A 17,365-nucleotide genomic window follows, 5' to 3' on the forward strand; every position below is an offset into this window, starting at 1 on the left:
GTCTATAACTTTGAATAAACTATATTATCATTATATTTTAAGAGAAATGCCTTAAATTAATTTTCTTCAGAATATTAAATATATTAAAAGTGATAATAAATATAAATATATTAATATTTATTCTGCGCCTGTAAAAAGCAAATATTTGTAAAAATCTTCTAATCTCAGAAAATTTTCCAGATAAGTAATATAAGATTTCTTATAAATCAGAAAACTTATAAAAGCGTACAGGACCATCTCTATTTCCTACATGAATAGCTAAAAATGCTTCCACCATATATACAAAAGAATTGACAATCAATGTTGTCTTAGAGCATTTGAAAGTTCAATAATTCTTATAAATAGAGTGATTTAAGGCAATTTTTTCAATATTATCTTTAACATTTTCTATATGTGAAGAATTATAATTAGAATTTAGTTCATTTGCATCCTTATCTAAATAATGAAATTTATTAGAGTTTTTTCATCGTATTACAAAGTAGGAAAAATAAATATTCAAAGAAGACTTATTCTCTTTTTTTTTGAAAAAGAAAACGAAATATTTATAACTAAATAATACTTAATAGATTCTAAAGATTTTTCGGAAATGTTTATAAAAACAAAGTTAAATATATGAATAATTGAAGCATCCAAAGATTTTTTATTAATAATCAATTAAAACTCGTAATAAATATAATTTATTTTTAATAGCATTTTTTATAAAATCTATTATATTTTCTATAATATTCATTGTCTGCTATATCTTTTGTTTATTTTAATTTTTATCTGATTATTTTTTTCAATATCAAAATACATTTTTAATATTAGTTAAAATTTATTTTTTTTTACTACTTTTCTAAACATTTATATATTATGAATAAATCTTTAAAAGATATATAGAATAAAGATTTTATTACATCTTAAGACATTATATATTATTCTTAATAAATACTGCAAATATAAAACACCTTTTTACATTAATAACAATAAATATATTCTTTTTGCATTCAAAAATTAAAGTTATTTTAAAGTTGGAAAATAATGACAAATATAATTATTAAAAAATAAATATTTAAATGAAAATATTTTAAAATGAATACTTAAAGAAATTTAAAGTTTTCTTTAAATTAAATGTTTTATTTTTATCAATCGACTGTTTATAATTTTTAACTAATACAAAATATGAATCGTTCAACCATAATATACTATTAATCAGATTTTCAGCCGTAACTCGTAAACACAATTTGATTTAAACATGTCTTATTTTTTAGCAAAGCTCATTTTTTGGATATCTTTGAAAATATTCTATCTTACAAACCAAATTTCTTTGCAAATGTATATTAATTATATTTAACAAGAGAAAAACAAACATATCTTTATTTGATACTTTTACATACTTATTATTACAAAATATTTTCAAATTTTAAAGAATTATCCATACTCCTAATGTCATTCCTATAATTGCACAAATTAACATTTCCTTCTGAAATCCTTCTACACGAACACCATGACCTTTTTCAGCTGCTTCAAGGGTTTTTTCGGGGGTCACTGTCACTGTCACTGTTTCTGTAATTGAACATTGATCTTCAGTTTCCTCTTCCCCATGCGTATTATCTGAATCAGGTCCATCATCATCAGTATGTTCTGTCCCTTCTTCAGTAGGCTCTTCCTCTTCTTCAGTAGGTTCTCCCCCTTCTACAGTAGGCTTTTCCTTTTCATCAGTAGGCTTTTCCTCTTCTTCAGTAGGCTTTTCCTCTTCTTCAGTAGGCTTTTCCTCTTCTTCAGCAGGCTTTTCCTCTTCTTCAGTAGGTTCTTCCTCTTCTTCAGTAGGTTCTTCCTCTTCTACAGTAGGTTCTGGTTCAAGTGTTTCTTCTTCTGTTTTTGTAGGTCTGCCCAAACAACATGTTTTTGTCTTAATATATGTTTTTGTATAAGTATGCGTTTCCGGCGCCAGTTCTGTTACTAGTACCGTGGATACAGAAAGTATAGTATGTGTCTTAGTAAAATCGGCTTGAACTGGTAGTTCCGCAGGAGAATGTTCAGGAGGAGGAGAAGGATGAGGACCAGGAAGACCTGCACCCAAACACTTATCCTGCACTTTTTTGCACGATTCTGCTAAAATGTCTTTGCAAAAGTCTTTTAGATCACAACATAAATCCCAATGTTCTTTGCAAAATTTTTTATCATAATTAGTGTTTGATTCTTGTTTAGCTTTCGTTTCTTGACATAGCGCCAATAAAAACTGTGATAATCTTTCACATACAGATTTGGTGGGTGGACACAAAGAATATAAGGCCTTGAAAGAAGAATTATCGTTCTTTCTAGTTTCAAGAATAGAACAGCACTTCTTTGATAATTCCATACAGTCATCCTCAGTAAACCCAGACTTAAGTCCATATAAAAACGATCGTAACACAATATCATCACCTCGTTGTCCATCTCTTACTCGAGACTCAAAGTTACTGATCACCTTGCGAGCCGTTTCATCTAGATCAGAGAATGATTCCGGTAGTGCACGTTCTGAGACCTGTACTTCCTCCTCGGGATAATCATATTCAAATGCCTTTTCTGTAACAGAATCAAAAGTATCAGTAAATTCTAAAAAAATGTTAAAAAAAAATAAAAAAAAAAAAAAAAACCTGTATTATATATATCTCTTGAAAAAACACGTGTTACAAATATAAAAATAGCAAGAAAAGATATCTTCATCAATAAAACACTAAAAAGAAACAAAATTTACTGTTTCTATAAAAAGAGATTTTTTAATTTGAAAAAATTAGGAGTCGATCGACGTTCCGAACTTTAATCGATTACAAAAATATTCAAATATATATATATAAAGCATAAACAAATACATAATATTTTTGATTTACTATTTACATTGATGATTCTTAAGATTTATAACTTTTTTTCTATAAATATATTTAAATTTTTTTATAAAATATAATAAGGATGAAAAGTTAAAAATTAAAACATTTTTATTTAGTAATATTATTACATAATTTATTTAGAGCGTTTTTTTTTAAAAATACATTAGGTTTATATATATTTCTTTTTATTTTTATGCATTTAAACTAGTTTTCAATTTTTCTTTAATATTTTTTCGCACTTTTTTCACATTTTTTTCCACGGGTTTCTTTTATTCTTAAACCTAGATTTATCAAAAGTTCAATTACGAATAGTTTATAGGGTTTTATTATTTTTTTTTTCTATACTTTTATTTTATTAAATATTCATTTGATGAATACAATTATTTATATTGTATATTTAGAATCACGCATGCTTTAAATAAATTAGTTTTTTTTTGAATATTTTGTTAATTTACTCTTTGTTTTTGAATTTATTTTTATACTTTTTTAAAGGGTTATTTAATGCATAAAATATAAATGTATGACTAATTATTTATTTTTTTGAATAACATTATTAATAGATATTATAATATTTAAATAACTTAATGATAAAATAAAATTGATGAATCATTTAAATTTTAAAATATTACTGAAAAATTTTATAAAATTATCTACATTATTTAAATAAAAAGTATCTAAATTATTTTTTTTAAACCCTTTATTATCTAAACTTTTATGTGTTTTGTTGTATCTTTTTCATTTTTTTGAACTTTTTAATCATTTAATTAAAATCATAAAATTAACTATATTTTTATTTCAAATAAATGAAAAAAACCAAATATCTATGTAAACATTTTAATGGGTTAAAAAAATAGATTCAAAGAATAAAAAACTTTATAAATAAATCATAATATATTATTTTTAAAATATTAATAAACAAAAATCATATTTTTTAAACTTTTAAGTATTAAATATTTTTTAATCACTATTTTTATAGATAAAATATTATCACATATACATATATAACTAAAAAGATATTGTCTAAAAATTTATGTGGGATGTTATGGCTTTTATTTTAATATTTTTCTATTTTTTTATATTTGATTTTTGAATTAACGCGTTAAAAATGTGTTGTCAAGACAACATTGATATCAAAATTATATCAACAGGACTATTTATAAAATATCAGAAAAACAAGGTTTATAAAAATATTCTGGAAAACTTTCCAAGAAAATTGCTACACATTTCCAGCTGTGTTCTCGTTTAAAAGGCATTTGGACTGGTTAGCTTTGATATGAGCTCTGAGGTATGTTTAAACATGATTTAAGAAGTTTTAAATCAAACAACTATTTATTTAAATTATTAAAATTATGATTAAAGAATTTTCTGTTTATATTTTCTTAAATTAAGAGGAAACTTCTTTTTTTGGGAGCATATTTTTATGAAAAAATAACTCATAAATATATAGGCTCAAAAGTCTCTTCCGTATTGCATAAAACATAATGAAAATATCAAACTTGCTCCACAAAAACAATATAAATGCCAATTAGATTTTTCAGAACACAGTTGTAATTCTCAAACGATTAGTAATATTTCTAAAATGACAGCCAAAAGAATAGTGCTTTCTGACGTTAGCAATAATCATATTAAACCTTCTTTTATTCAGTCAAAATTAAGTAGTCAAAAAGCTCATAATATTGAAGGGGATGTCTTTCCAGAAATTTTACGTCAATTGCATTCAAAGGAGAAAAACAGCATAGAGTATGAAAACACAAATCAAAAAGATTTAATCAACCATTCTTTATATAATCAGAATCAAGAAGAATTGAATGAAGATTTAAAAGATAAAAGGCTATCCTATAATTTTATTCCTTATATTTTGAAAAATAAAGAAAATACAACACGACATAAAACAGACAATACTTGTACCGATCTTCTAAAATATACTAAACCCGATATTATGGAATTAAAAAGAATCAGGAAAGAATTTGTTGAACAAATTGATGAATGGGATACTACAATGGCTCACGAATATTCTGACGAAATATTTGCTTACATGCATGAACTTGAAGTTAGCATGCTTTTTATGTTTATTCATTGTTATTAAAATTTTTAGGTTAAATATAAACCAAGCCCAACTTATATTGAACATCAACCTGATATGCAATGGTCAATGCGTTCTGTACTAATTGATTGGCTTATTCAAGTTCATTCTCGATTTCATCTTCTCCCCGAAACACTCTATCTTACAATTAATTTAATCGATCGTTTTTTATCTGTAAAAGTTGTATCTCTTCCTAAGTTGCAGCTCGTTGGCGCTACTGCACTTTTTTTGGCTAGTAAATATGAAGAAATTATATGTCCCTCGGTTCACGAAATAGTGTATATGGTAGATTATGGATATTCTTCAGAAGAGATTTTAAAGGCAGAAAGATATATGATTAATATGCTTAATTTTGATCTTGGATGGCCTGGTCCAATGAGTTTTTTGCGGCGAGTATCAAAAGCGGATGAATATGATCTAGATACTCGTACTCTTACAAAATATCTTTTAGAATTAACTGTTATGGATTTTCGATTCATAGGAATTTTACCAAGTTTTATTGTCGCAGCTGCTCATTATCTTTCTCGTTGTATGTTAGAAAAGGGAAGTTGGGTAAGTTTTTATATTATAAATATTACAAAATTATAATAATAAATTTAGACAGATGCACATGTTTATTATTCATCATATACTGAACGTCAATTATTACCTCTCGTTAGCATTATATTGCAATGTTTACAATCTCCAAAAAAGCATCATAATGCAATTTATGAAAAATATGCAGATAAAAAATTTAAAAAGGCTAGCAAGTTTGTAGAAAGTTGGATGGCAAAGCATGCATAATTAAAATATATCCCATTATTTTTCTAAATACAAATAATAACGAACCCTATAAAACTGTGAATTAAATTGGTTTAAAATACAGGTTTTTATTTTTTTGAATTTGTAATTTTTGTGAATAATTCAAGCATATCGGTGTATTGCATCTTTTCATTTTTTTGTTATTCACATAAGTAATTATTTTAATAAATTATTATTTTAAGTTTATTTTTATATTTTTTGAAACATGAAAACCAACTTGAAAAATTAAAAATATTTATCAAGTAATGATATAGAAATTTAGTCCTATATAATTATGCTAGAATTATGGCCCAAAAATATAAACAGAAAAATACACAACATAAAGTTACATCAAGGGTTAGTTTATAAATACGAATGAGAAATGACTATGGACTAAAAACTAAGCCATAAATTCTAAAATCGACTAAATAAAATATTAATATCTGTAATGTCTAAACGAGATAAATAAAAATATTTAACTCATTGTAGTATCTCCGTTCGTATTTATATTAGAAAAATCGAATTGTTGTGTATTAGAAATTTCTGCATTGCTAACCATATTTCCAAAGCTGAATGTTTGACCTTCTACATGAGGTGCTAATCCAGGATCGACCTAGATAAAATTAGTAGTACTTCTATCATAAAAAAATACTAACATCATCATCATCATTAAAATATTTTTCAATTATATTATATGACCTTAGATAAATTTCTTGATTTGAATTCTGTTGAAGGTTATGAATCTTTTCCATACCTCCTGCTTCTTCAATATACAACGCAAACCGATTTAATCCCCCTTTATTTTCTTTATCCAATTCACCAATTTTTAAAATATTCTCAAGACCATCTAAAGCCACTTGGATAATTTTATTATCCAAACAAGTTAAAAGATCACATAAAGGCTTTATACATCCTTGAGAAACCAGATATCTTATTTGATCGGGCTTAGATAACCCCCCAGATGTTGCATTGCTTAAAGCCCAACATGCTTCCTTTTTAGTCTTAAAGTCCGCATTAGCAAGTAAATTAATAAGAGGAGGAATAATATTGGCATCAATTACGGCTTGAATTTGAGTACAATTACCAGCAGTTATATTAGAAATTGTCCAACAAGCTTCCTTTTTAATTCCATCTTTTGGAGATGAAAGTAAAGATAATAAGGCCTGAAGTGCACCACAATTAATTATAACCTGAGTTTGAATATCATCTCCAGTAACAATGTTTCCTACTGATCTTAAAGCAGGCGTTTGAACAGAAGTCGAGGGATGCCTTAAAAAATTAATTCTATACTTTTAAAATAGATGAAATATACATAAGTAATTCTACTAAGCGTCTAGGAATTCCTGCGTCAATAATTGCTTGAATTTTATCATTGGATCCATCACTTAAATAACTTATAGCCCAACTAGAATCAATCAAAACTTCATCATCCAATGAAAAGATCAATTTAGCTAGGACAGGTAGCGCAGGCGAAATAGTATTCCAATCAGGTTGTGGATTTTTTCCTCGGCAAAAGTTAGAAAGAGTCCAAGTGGCGTTACGAAGCATTGAAAGTTTTCGAGACTCTGTCAAAAGAGAAAGTAAGGGTTTTAAAGCACCTGCACGAAGTACGAAATCCCTGCATTCCGGTGAATCGCCTGCAATATTACCTAATGCCCAAACCGCCTAATTTCGATAAACAAAATAACTAAAAAATAATAATAGTGAAACCTGTTCCCTAACATCTGCTTCAGGACTTGATAAAAGTTCCACAAATATAGGAACTGCACCTGCCTCAATAACAACTTGAGTTTGACTAGAACTACCGCTAGCAATGTTAGTAAGAGCCCATGCTGCCTCAAACTAAACCAATAATTTGATATAAATCAATTTAATGGAAAATGATATATTTACCTGAACCAATGTATGAGGACTTTTTAAAAATTCCACAAAGCGACTAACAACCCCACATTCAATAACTTTTTCGATAGGCGGATTTCTTTCTTTCGATAAAAGCTTCCTGAACTTAGTTGTCGCTGGAATTTGTTCCTCTATATTATCAGAAAAAACACCTGAAATCATCATAGGTAATTCATTATTAAGCTATAAATAATGTAAGTCTATGAATAAAAAGGGGCAAATAATAATATATATATATGATATAATTTATATAAAACCCATGAAAAAAAAAGAAATATACTACATTATGTAGTATTAAAATCCATATCTTTCCCCTTAAAAAATCTAGTAATAAAATGTCGACTTATAAACAATGATTATCTTAATCAAAACCCCAATAATAACTGTTTAAAAAACCCATCTTAATACATATAACATATCATATAAACCACAAATATATCCTATATTCAAAAAAATATACATAAAAAATATACCTGATTTTCAAGATGAAGTGCCGATTCTTCGTCATCACTCTCTGTAGTTTCTATACTCGAAAGATTCAAATTCCGTCGTTTTGCTAACGAATCATCCCGCATCTGTCTCCTAATCTCTAATCGCTGTTCTTCACGTCTTCTTCTTAGTTCATCCATTCCAAATATATTCTTGGATTTGAAGTTATTTCGACGATATTCCGGCACGAATCTACTTGTATCAAGATTCGTCATATTATTTCCCTATATTAAGCTTCTATATAGACCCCTTCTTTATTATTTATTTAAAATTTCCTTTTAACCCTTTTTTAAGGCTTCGTGAATATTATGAAATTATTACAAAATATTAGGTTAAACATATAAAAATTATGGTCGACAGCTTAATAAAAAAAGCAATTCAATATTAAAGTAATCTAGCTAAATAGTTTATAAAGAGTTAAATAATTATAATATTTAAGCATAAAAATATGAAATAGATTTTCATATATATAAGGAAAAAGGAAAGAATGAAAAGCAGGATGAATAAGTTTAAAGACATTCTATGAAGAAGAATGCGTCTGCCGGGAATCGAACCCGGGGCCCATCGATGGCAACGATGGATTTTACCACTAAACCACAAACGCTTTTTAAGGAAGGCGAATTAATGTTGTATAAAAATAAAAGTGGATAGATTAAAAAGGGATAAAAAGGGATAAAAAGCTAAAATATTTTTATTAGCTATGATTTTCTAATTTAGAGTTTAAATATATAATGTTTTAATATAATAAAAATAATTATAAATTTAAGTATAATATAAATAATTTATTATATTTGTTTTTATGTGTAAAAATAGTTAGTAATTTTAAGTCATAATTCCTTAAAAAATAATGAAATAAAAGTTAAAAAGTCATTATATTTTATAAACTTTTTCTATATAAAACGTATATAAATATTAATAAATTTTAAAAATCAATAATAAAAATCAATAATTAATAAAAATCTATAATGGAATAAAATAATATATATTTGAGATCTTAATTGTATATTTTTACATAAATAAAATCAATTTTTATTATCAATTAAAATTAATTTACTATATGATTAAATAAGAAGATTACAATACAAGTATGTTTAATTCTTATATATTTTTTTAAATATATGTTAAATTACTAATTAAAAAGTTTATAGAAGGTCATATTTTTTTTTGGAAAAAAGAATTCATTAACTGAATTTTTAGAAAAAAATGTCTATACAACCATTACCATCTAATGGAATGTATTATTTTCGTATTCAGGTTTATTAAATATTTTTTTTAAAGTCTATATCAAATATTTTAAACAGTATAATGAATATCATTATATTAGTAATCTTCAAGCAGGCTCAATAGTTAATCTTATAGGTATTCTTGCCTCGTTTAAAGACTCTAGAAAATCCAGAGGAACAGGTAAAATTGAATATTTAAATTATAAAATTTAATATTTTCAAGATTTTACAAACAGTTGTATTATATTTGACAAATCTTGCGTCATTCCTGGGAGTGGATTGTTGATTAACTTTTTTAGACCTTTAGAAAAAGATCTTCCATTATTTAATGACAATACATGTGCTATTTTATTGCGAAATCTTAGAATAAATTCATACAATATTAATATGCAAGGGATTAGTAGAATTGATACAGAGTGGATATTATTTGATAAAAAAGGTAACATGCAAAGCAAGTCTAATAACAAGATTTCATTATTATTTGAGGAAGAAACATTCATAAAAGATTTATGTTTTTGGTGGAAAAATAAAAATAGACTAGCCCATGGCATTGTTTCTAAGAGAAGACCCACTCTTATTCGTGATATCATTCCAAATTCATTTTACGAAATTATTGGCGAAGTAGATCATTTTATAGGCCTTCTTTTTATTAAAAAAATTATAGATTGTTAAAACCTTTCCTATTAATTCAAATGGATTTACAATTTATTTAACTGATTATACATCTAATTCTTTATTACACCCTTATGGATGGGGAATGGGTTCATGGTGGAATGGTCCGCATGGAAAAATGACTATTCAATGTTCTTTATGGGACAGTACAGCTATGTTTGCAAGAAATAAACTTTATGAAGGCGAAATTGTTCAAGTATCTAATTTATTAGGACGCTTGAATCGTGATGGTATACTTGAAGGTGTTGTTCATGGAGACAAACAATATCCAGATAAGATTTTTATAACAAAACCTTCAAAAGACAATTTTTATGTCAAGGAACTTATAACTCGCAAGTCCTTATATAATAAAAGATTTTTAGATGATAAAAAGATTTTAGAGGAAATATCAGAAGAAAATAAATATAAAGAAAAGACTACAGTACTTACATCTCCTGCTAATATGAATTTAAATAGTATATTTCGAAAGTATATATTAATTATTAATATGATATAGTTATTTGCGCATATCAGCATATACCAATTACTCCAATAGGTGACATATTATCATCTCTTAATCCAAAACCATTATATGTTGCGCAGAAATTTCGTATAAGAGCTAGAGTTATTGACTTTCTCCCAGTAAATCTAGAAGACTTTGCTCATCCATTTTGTAAATCTTGTCAAGAAACGTTAGTAGAAACATCATTGATTCTTCTTAACATTATTTAGTTATATTAAGAAATGTAAATGTTATTCTGCATATCCTCTTGATGAAGTATTCATATGGCAATTCGCTTTTTTGTTTGAAGGCCAAGATAGTGCATGTATTCCTGTTATATTTTTTGGAGATGACGCACAAACGCTTTTTAATAACGAATTTATTATGCCTACTAAGTAAATTAAAAACATGTAATATCAATTTATTATTAATAATAAAAGTCTAAGAAAAGATAAAAAAACACTTGCCTTGTTAAGGCAAAGGCTCTCTTTAATATATGGAGATTTAGAAGAAGCCCTTTTATCAGGGCAACATTATAATCATATACAAACACCTTGGTTTGAACTTTGTATTATGGAATATATTGTACATGAAAGTAAAACAGGGAAAAGACAGAGAAGATGGAGAGCATTTGGAATAAAACTTGCATAACATTAAATAAACATGAAAATTTTGATCACAATATTTTTCTGATTCGTATAGAATATAAATATATATTTTAAAAATAATTTGTCTATTTCCAAAAGCTATTCCGAATTTCAGATAAAACTATGGTTTCTTTGATGTTCCAGTCCTATTTTTTAAATGCTGTTCCGGAATCCAGTTTTCATCATAATGTAAATTAAGTATTTTTTCTGGTTCTTTCTTCTCGATAACCTTCTTTTTAGTATTCCTTTTTTTCTTTTGATACATATTATACATCCATTTTTGAAAAATCAAATAAGGGCCTATTATAAGACCAGCAAGAATAATATAAAGAAAGATTATTTGAAAATTAAAGAAAGAATATCCCGGTTCTTTTATTGTGATTGTTGAATTATAAGCAACATATGTAAGAAAAATACCCTAGTTAAATAAGCAATGGATTTAGATTATTCTAAAAAACATACATATCTTCTAATTCTTGCAAAAATTGTAAGACCATAATCATTTTCCGCTAATTCTGTTGAAAAATAAAATGAAACTCTTGTAGAATTCAATTCTGGTATAATAATACGTTTTCTTATATCCCCTAACTAGAAACAATAAGTAATTCATCAAATCTTTCCATCATTATACATTAATTATTTGTAGAGAAAAATTCCTGTCAAAAATACGAATAGAAAATGATTCAAGAACAAGTGTTTCATTGATTAAATTGCTAATTTCAACACTTACATTTGTTTTCTTTCCATTTAAAATTGTTCTTGATGTTTGAAAATGTGCTGGATCATCGGTAATATTTGTATTAATAAAAATATCTGGCGAATGTGAAGTTATATTTTCTATATGTTCACTATTTTTAAAATCAGATGCAATTGTCCCCGAAATAAAAAGAACTACAAAAAGAGTTTTGAATATCTTCATAAATTAAATACTAAAGTCTATAACTTTTTTAAATTGTGAAAATATTTTACCCGAAACGTCAAGAAAAATTATATTTTATTTCAAGAATATTAAATAATTACATAACTTTTTAATTGTTCCCTTTTATTTCTGTATTACTTTTATTTTAAATATTTAAACATTTATTTAAATGAATTTATAAAAATTATTTTTATAAATCTATTTAAATCTTTTATTTTAATATATTTAGATACAATTCAAACATAAATTTTTGTAAAAAATATTAAATTTAGACTTTTATTATTGTTATAAACATATACATGATCAAGTGCTTAAAATTAAGCAGAAATATGATTTCAAAAGATTATTTTTAAAAATTGAAGTTTTAAATTTGTAGTTAAATCAACAAAAAAAAGATTAATATATTAGTTTAAAACACATTATTATAAATATTTTGAAATCTTTAAAATAAAATGTGTAAATTAAACATTTTTAAGAAAAAATTATAAATTATTAACATTTAATCTTTTTTTTAGTTATTTAAGTATACAAAAATATTAATTCATATAAAATAATAACATAAATTGTAATGATTCTTAAGTTAATAATATTTTTAATTATAAAATTGATAAAATTCTGAACAATTTTCTCATATTAAAAATTACTTATCTTTTCCTGAAATATTTAAAAGTTCTAATAACATATATATATATGATCTTTCTAATACATCAAAACTCTATTTAAATTATAATTTAAACAAATCTATATATTAGTTTTTTACTAATATACAAGTTAAATATCTAGCATTATTAATGGTGCTTTTTTTTGATCTTATGTTAATATAAATTAAATATTTTTAGCTAAAGAAACACTATATATAAATCTTAAAAATTTAAGAGTTTATTATGTTTTATCTTTAAATTTAAAGTGTTTTTAAAAAATTAACTCGTAATTTCTAAATTTCAAAAAACTGAAAATGTTATGAAAAAGACATTTTTTTTATAAAAAATGTTTTTAGAAAACCGCAAAAGTAACTTGTTTTAGAAGGGAAGGTAGATATTTTGCATTTTAAGGGATGATTTTTTTTCAAATTTAAAATTTAATGCAATATTTATATTTTAATTTACTCAAAATATTCGGTTTGATAATATATTATTAAAACATCAGCAATAAATAGAAGTTATTTTATCATTCTTGAAGCTTTTATATTTTATATATCGTAAAATTTCAGTTGATATCAGGGGATTATTATTGAACTGATTTATAACATTATATTTCAGCCTTTATTTTGGTCTAAAAGCATCAAAAGTTTAAAAATATGTTTGATTCAAATGTTTTAAAGGCAGGCTTTTATGTAAATAATGACGCGCCTTCGAGTTCACAGCAAATGATAATAAAAACTATTTCTAATATTATTTCTAAGGAGCCTAAATCACATACAAGTGTATCACTATCTAGAAAAAACAAAAGTGAAGATTATCGTTCCACAGTGAGCAAATATAAAGCTTTAACAGGAGAGTTTAAATGTAAAAAACGACTATCTCTTGTCCGTGCTATTTATGATTTTAATTCGCCTAAACTTTCATCTTTAAAATTTGTTGCAGGAGACGTAATAGGAGTACTAAATAGGATGGAAAATGGATGGTGGGATGGTGTATTGGGTGACCAAAGAGGTTGGTTTCCCAGTAATTATGTTCAACATCTGGATGAAAATGAAATAAATGAATTTGAAAATGGAAATGATGATCATGATATCTATAATATACAAATTGGTTTGGAACAAAACTTGATCGAAAAAGATCCTATTGAATATGTATATCAAGAATCACAAAGTATCGAAGCTAATGACCATTCTTTACGTAATTCAATTTGTATATCAGATATTTTAAATGAAGAGCTATATTATCCTAATACTGAAGAAAAATCATCAGAAGCTGATTTTTCGCATTTTTTGGAGTCCAATGATCGATCTAATAGTAATTCAAAAAAGGTTCATAAAAAAAAATCATTATCATTTACAACAGACAAAGAGTTAAATGATTTAAGTTGTCTTCTAAATATGCCTGGTGTTTTAGGAAGTCCGTATTTCGAAAATGATATAAATGGTAAGTGCTTTAATAATTAAAAGAATTTTACGAAATATTAAAATTTAGGAAAAATACGTCCAGTTAATAATAAAGAACCAAAAGGAGTCCATTTATACACATTTCCACAACAATCATCATCTATAAGAGTTTTATCTCCTCTTGAAGCATTTATTATTTCAAATTATGAAGATCAGTTAAACATTATTTCTTCATTTGAGAATCCGTTGCATAATGAAGATACTTCCAAAATGTCTGATTCTGATGATGATTCGAGCATTTTAATGCCTATTTATTATTGTCCTTTACAAAGCCCGATCAACTCAAAAAATGATAAAAGTACATATTTAGACTCAAAAGTATTAAAACTTGTACCAGAAGAATTAATACCTTCTTATAAGAAAATATTACAGAATATGCGTCAATCAATTAATGATTTACATAAATTTGTTGAATTAAAAATGAAAGTTTTATTTCAAAAATTATGCGATTCAATCAGAATTACAATAATTTATCTTGTACATGCATCGGGTATGCTAAGAATTGTTTCAATTCTTGGTAATTCTTTTCCAACTATAATATCCATATCAGAAAGTGATTTTAAAACTGTTAAATGGTATTATTGGAGAATTTTGACAGCATTAAGTAAACTCATTCTTTCAACAAAACTTGCTTCGAGTGAATGGTTACCAGAAAATATAGAATCCAACGTTCTTAATGATGCAGAAGATATAATTGTCATAGTTGAAGAATATATTAAATTTGTAGTATCAAAAAATTCCATATATAAAACACCATGCAAATTTCGATTAGGATTTATTAAAGATCGACAAGTTGGCGGTGGCTGGAGAGGAAACGGTTTAATTATGTATACGAAACCTATAGTTCACAATAATATGTTAACGTTAGAAATCCAGTCTTCTGATAATTTAACATTGAAACCATTATCTCAAGAACTTCTTTCAAAATTAAATACATTGCTAAATGAGATTAAATGTTTACTTAATAATTTCCAAAGAAAATTATTAAAACCTAGTTTTTCTGATGATGAAAAAAAGATGTCAATTATAGTTTCTGATCTCTTTATAATTCATGAAACAAAAACAATTTTAAAACCAATGAGAATATTTATGGAATTGATTGAATCCGTGGATGTTACACCATTAGGAGAAGCTTGTGGAGATACATATTCGCCAACATTATTCGATTTTTTAAATGCTAAACAAGTTTTATACGATTCGATAAATACAATTGTTCTTATAGTTCAAAGTTTTCCAAAATTTATAAATATTTATAATAACAATCCTATTATGTCTATAATTAATTCTTCAAGAAATATCAACTGTTCTTTACAGAGTTTAATGATGACGATTGAATTTCTTGTAGGCGAAAAAGAAATACGGACTAAAAAGTGTGGCGAAGATCTAATACATTCTCATTATCGTTCACCATCTAAAAAACTATCAATGTCAAGTAATATATCTATGGAGTCTGATGATTCTAAAAGTTTGTTAAAAACCTCTCCTGCAACACCTAGAACTAAAACAAAATTAAAAAAGATTTTTGGAGATGAATCTCCTTTTGGAAAATCTTCACCTCAAAAAGCATTTTCAATTCTTGAGACACAAGATGAGCCAATTCCATGGTTTTTAAAACATAATGATGAAGGAAAAATTATATATGATGATCAAGGCTGTTTAAAAGCTGGAACATTATCGGGATTAATTGAACATTTAACAAGACATGATTTGCTTGATTCATTATTTAATAGTACACTTTTGTTAACTTATAGAACTTTTACATCAGCTGAAAACTTTTTTAATCTTCTAGTAAAACGATTTATGATAGCTCCACCAGAAAATTTAAAACCTTATGAACTAGAAGTTTGGATTGAAAAAAAGCAAAAGCCTATTCGGCTTAGAGTATTTAATATTTTAAAAATTTGGCTTGAAAGTTATTTTATGGAACCTATGGATGAAAATTCAGAAAAATTACTTAGTCAAATTAAAGAATTTACTATTAATACGATGTCTGAATCAATTCCCGGAGAAAATCTTGTGCGAATTATAGATAAAAGGATGAAAAATGATGACAGAAATTATTTTCGTAAACTTATGTTAAATATTGGTTTTGTTGCTCCTCCTATATTGCCAAAAAATTTAAGGAAATTTAAATTATTGGATTTAGATCCATTAGAAGTCGCAAGGCAACTTACATTAATCGAAAGCAAGATTTATAATAAAATCAAGCCAATAGAATTCTTAAATAAAGCATGGAGTAAACATGTTTGTAATAGCATTGCAGAAAATATTAGATCGATGATTTTGAAATCAAACCAAGTATATTTTCAAAAGTATTTCTTATATTTTAATAACCTTTTATTTTAGATTACTGGATGGGTTACCCAAACTATTCTTAGTCAAACCGAGGTAAAAAAAAGAGTACATTTTTTGAAACATTTTATTAATATTGCTGATGTTGAGTTCTTTTTTTTTAAAAAAACATATTAATTAATTATTAGAAATGTCGATGCTTAAATAATTTTTCTACAGTTACATCAATAATTTCTGGAATAAATTCAGCACCAATACATCGTCTCAAAAGAACATGGGAATTGGCTACTAAAAAGACTATAAGTACTTTTGATTCATTAAATAAAATGATGGATTCAACGAAAAATTTCTCTGAATATCGAGAAATATTACGTTTAATTAATCCACCTTGTGTCCCATTTCTAGGTAAATATTATATATTTAAAATATACCATTTAAAATAAAAATAGGTGTTTATTTAACTGACTTAACGTTTATTGAAGATGGAAATCCAGATATGATTAAAAATTCTAAAGATTTGATAAATTTTTCAAAACGAATAAAAACAGCTGAAATTATACGAGAAATTCAGCGATATCAATCGATCTCATATTCTTTTCAAGTTGTTCCTGAAATACAATCTTATCTTTTAGAATGCCTTGAAGGAATGGATAAATTAAATGATATGTATGATATTAGTTTAGGAATTGAACCACGTGAAAGAGAGGATGAAAAGGTTAATATTATTTTTAATAGATTTATATTTATTAAATTTTAATAGTTAGCAAGATTGCTTCAGGAATCAGTATTACTATAAAATATCTTTGAATAAACAGTTAGGGCTACTAACAAAAAATTATAATTATGAAGATTAAAAATCTTGTTAACATTAAAGAATATATTATTTATAATCAATCAAAATATATCCACGATCATTCATAAAGGAAA

The 17,365-nt window shown here is 25.5% G+C and overlaps 6 protein-coding genes and 1 non-coding gene across 7 annotated transcripts; 3 read left to right on the forward strand and 4 right to left on the reverse strand.

The window, feature by feature from the left end:
• Nucleotides 1–1,374: 1,374 nt before the first annotated feature.
• Nucleotides 1,375–2,736, reverse strand: T552_00852 (hypothetical protein). Its single transcript, XM_018369451.1, has 2 exons — nt 2,619–2,736; nt 1,375–2,577 (listed from the first exon to the last, which is right to left on the reverse strand). The coding sequence occupies exons 1-2, from the start codon at nt 2,686–2,688 to the stop codon at nt 1,403–1,405; spliced, it is 1,245 nt and encodes a 414-aa protein (XP_018226631.1). The 5' UTR covers nt 2,689–2,736; the 3' UTR covers nt 1,375–1,402.
• A 1,350-nt stretch (nt 2,737–4,086) lies between these two features.
• T552_00853 (hypothetical protein) lies at nt 4,087–5,760 on the forward strand. The gene is made up of 4 exons (XM_018369452.1): nt 4,087–4,134; nt 4,297–4,899; nt 4,945–5,484; nt 5,533–5,760. Exons 1-4 carry the CDS (start codon nt 4,123–4,125, stop codon nt 5,713–5,715), a joined length of 1,338 nt encoding a protein of 445 aa, XP_018226632.1. The 5' UTR covers nt 4,087–4,122; the 3' UTR covers nt 5,716–5,760.
• A 381-nt stretch (nt 5,761–6,141) lies between these two features.
• On the reverse strand, nt 6,142–8,361 carry T552_00854 (hypothetical protein). Its single transcript, XM_018369453.1, has 6 exons — nt 8,085–8,361; nt 7,606–7,794; nt 7,423–7,554; nt 7,025–7,377; nt 6,369–6,981; nt 6,142–6,325 (listed from the first exon to the last, which is right to left on the reverse strand). Exons 1-6 carry the CDS (start codon nt 8,313–8,315, stop codon nt 6,188–6,190), a joined length of 1,656 nt encoding a protein of 551 aa, XP_018226633.1. The 5' UTR covers nt 8,316–8,361; the 3' UTR covers nt 6,142–6,187.
• A 272-nt stretch (nt 8,362–8,633) lies between these two features.
• Nucleotides 8,634–8,704, reverse strand: T552_05011. The gene has a single exon. It is a non-coding gene; the product is annotated as a tRNA-Gly (tRNA).
• Nucleotides 8,705–9,148: 444 nt separating this feature from the next.
• T552_00856 (hypothetical protein) lies at nt 9,149–11,172 on the forward strand. Its single transcript, XM_018369454.1, has 9 exons — nt 9,149–9,185; nt 9,242–9,251; nt 9,298–9,354; nt 9,402–9,504; nt 9,547–9,944; nt 9,988–10,450; nt 10,492–10,666; nt 10,707–10,871; nt 10,917–11,172. The coding sequence occupies exons 3-9, from the start codon at nt 9,304–9,306 to the stop codon at nt 11,125–11,127; spliced, it is 1,566 nt and encodes a 521-aa protein (XP_018226634.1). The 5' UTR covers nt 9,149–9,185; nt 9,242–9,251; nt 9,298–9,303; the 3' UTR covers nt 11,128–11,172.
• A 26-nt stretch (nt 11,173–11,198) lies between these two features.
• T552_00857 (hypothetical protein) lies at nt 11,199–12,088 on the reverse strand. Its single transcript, XM_018369455.1, has 3 exons — nt 11,755–12,088; nt 11,586–11,711; nt 11,199–11,541 (listed from the first exon to the last, which is right to left on the reverse strand). Exons 1-3 carry the CDS (start codon nt 12,040–12,042, stop codon nt 11,245–11,247), a joined length of 711 nt encoding a protein of 236 aa, XP_018226635.1. The 5' UTR covers nt 12,043–12,088; the 3' UTR covers nt 11,199–11,244.
• Nucleotides 12,089–13,294: 1,206 nt separating this feature from the next.
• On the forward strand, nt 13,295–17,280 carry T552_00858 (hypothetical protein). Its single transcript, XM_018369456.1, has 6 exons — nt 13,295–14,126; nt 14,175–16,444; nt 16,493–16,582; nt 16,627–16,843; nt 16,888–17,153; nt 17,199–17,280. Exons 1-6 carry the CDS (start codon nt 13,340–13,342, stop codon nt 17,232–17,234), a joined length of 3,666 nt encoding a protein of 1,221 aa, XP_018226636.1. The 5' UTR covers nt 13,295–13,339; the 3' UTR covers nt 17,235–17,280.
• The last annotated feature ends 85 nt before the right edge of the window (nt 17,281–17,365 follow it).

The sequence above is a fragment of the Pneumocystis carinii genome (assembly GCF_001477545.1).
Source record: "Pneumocystis carinii B80 chromosome Unknown supercont1.4, whole genome shotgun sequence".
In the NCBI taxonomy this organism is placed as follows: Eukaryota; Fungi; Ascomycota; class Pneumocystomycetes; order Pneumocystales; family Pneumocystaceae; genus Pneumocystis; species Pneumocystis carinii.

Bases quoted from the DNA above. Each gene is read 5' to 3' on its own strand.
- T552_00854 (XM_018369453.1), bottom strand. From the start codon at position 8,315: ATGACGAATCTTGATACAAGTAGATTCGTGCCGGAATATCGTCGAAAT. The intron at 7,555-7,605 runs GTAAATATATCA...TTATTGGTTTAG, and splicing joins GTCCTCATACATTGGTTCAG to TTTGAGGCAGCATGGGCTCT. The intron at 6,326-6,368 runs GTTAGTATTTTT...AATTTTATCTAG, and splicing joins ATTTTAATGATGATGATGAT to GTCGATCCTGGATTAGCACC.
- T552_00856 (XM_018369454.1), top strand. From the start codon at position 9,304: ATGTCTATACAACCATTACCATCTAATGGAATGTATTATTTTCGTATT. The intron at 9,355-9,401 runs GTTTATTAAATA...TATTTTAAACAG, and splicing joins TGTATTATTTTCGTATTCAG to TATAATGAATATCATTATAT. The intron at 9,945-9,987 runs GTAGATCATTTT...AAAAAATTATAG, and splicing joins TTTACGAAATTATTGGCGAA to ATTGTTAAAACCTTTCCTAT.
- T552_00853 (XM_018369452.1), top strand. The intron at 4,900-4,944 runs GTTAGCATGCTT...TAAAATTTTTAG, and splicing joins CTTACATGCATGAACTTGAA to GTTAAATATAAACCAAGCCC. The intron at 5,485-5,532 runs GTAAGTTTTTAT...TAATAAATTTAG, and splicing joins TGTTAGAAAAGGGAAGTTGG to ACAGATGCACATGTTTATTA.
- T552_00852 (XM_018369451.1), bottom strand. From the start codon at position 2,688: ATGAAGATATCTTTTCTTGCTATTTTTATATTTGTAACACGTGTTTTT. The intron at 2,578-2,618 runs GTTTTTTTTTTT...ACATTTTTTTAG, and splicing joins AAGAGATATATATAATACAG to AATTTACTGATACTTTTGAT.
- T552_00858 (XM_018369456.1), top strand. From the start codon at position 13,340: ATGTTTGATTCAAATGTTTTAAAGGCAGGCTTTTATGTAAATAATGAC. The intron at 14,127-14,174 runs GTAAGTGCTTTA...ATTAAAATTTAG, and splicing joins TTTCGAAAATGATATAAATG to GAAAAATACGTCCAGTTAAT. The intron at 16,583-16,626 runs GTTGAGTTCTTT...ATTAATTATTAG, and splicing joins ATTTTATTAATATTGCTGAT to AAATGTCGATGCTTAAATAA.
- T552_00857 (XM_018369455.1), bottom strand. From the start codon at position 12,042: ATGAAGATATTCAAAACTCTTTTTGTAGTTCTTTTTATTTCGGGGACA. The intron at 11,712-11,754 runs GTATAATGATGG...TATTGTTTCTAG, and splicing joins TTTCTCTACAAATAATTAAT to TTAGGGGATATAAGAAAACG. The intron at 11,542-11,585 runs GTATGTTTTTTA...TTATTTAACTAG, and splicing joins TTGCAAGAATTAGAAGATAT to GGTATTTTTCTTACATATGT.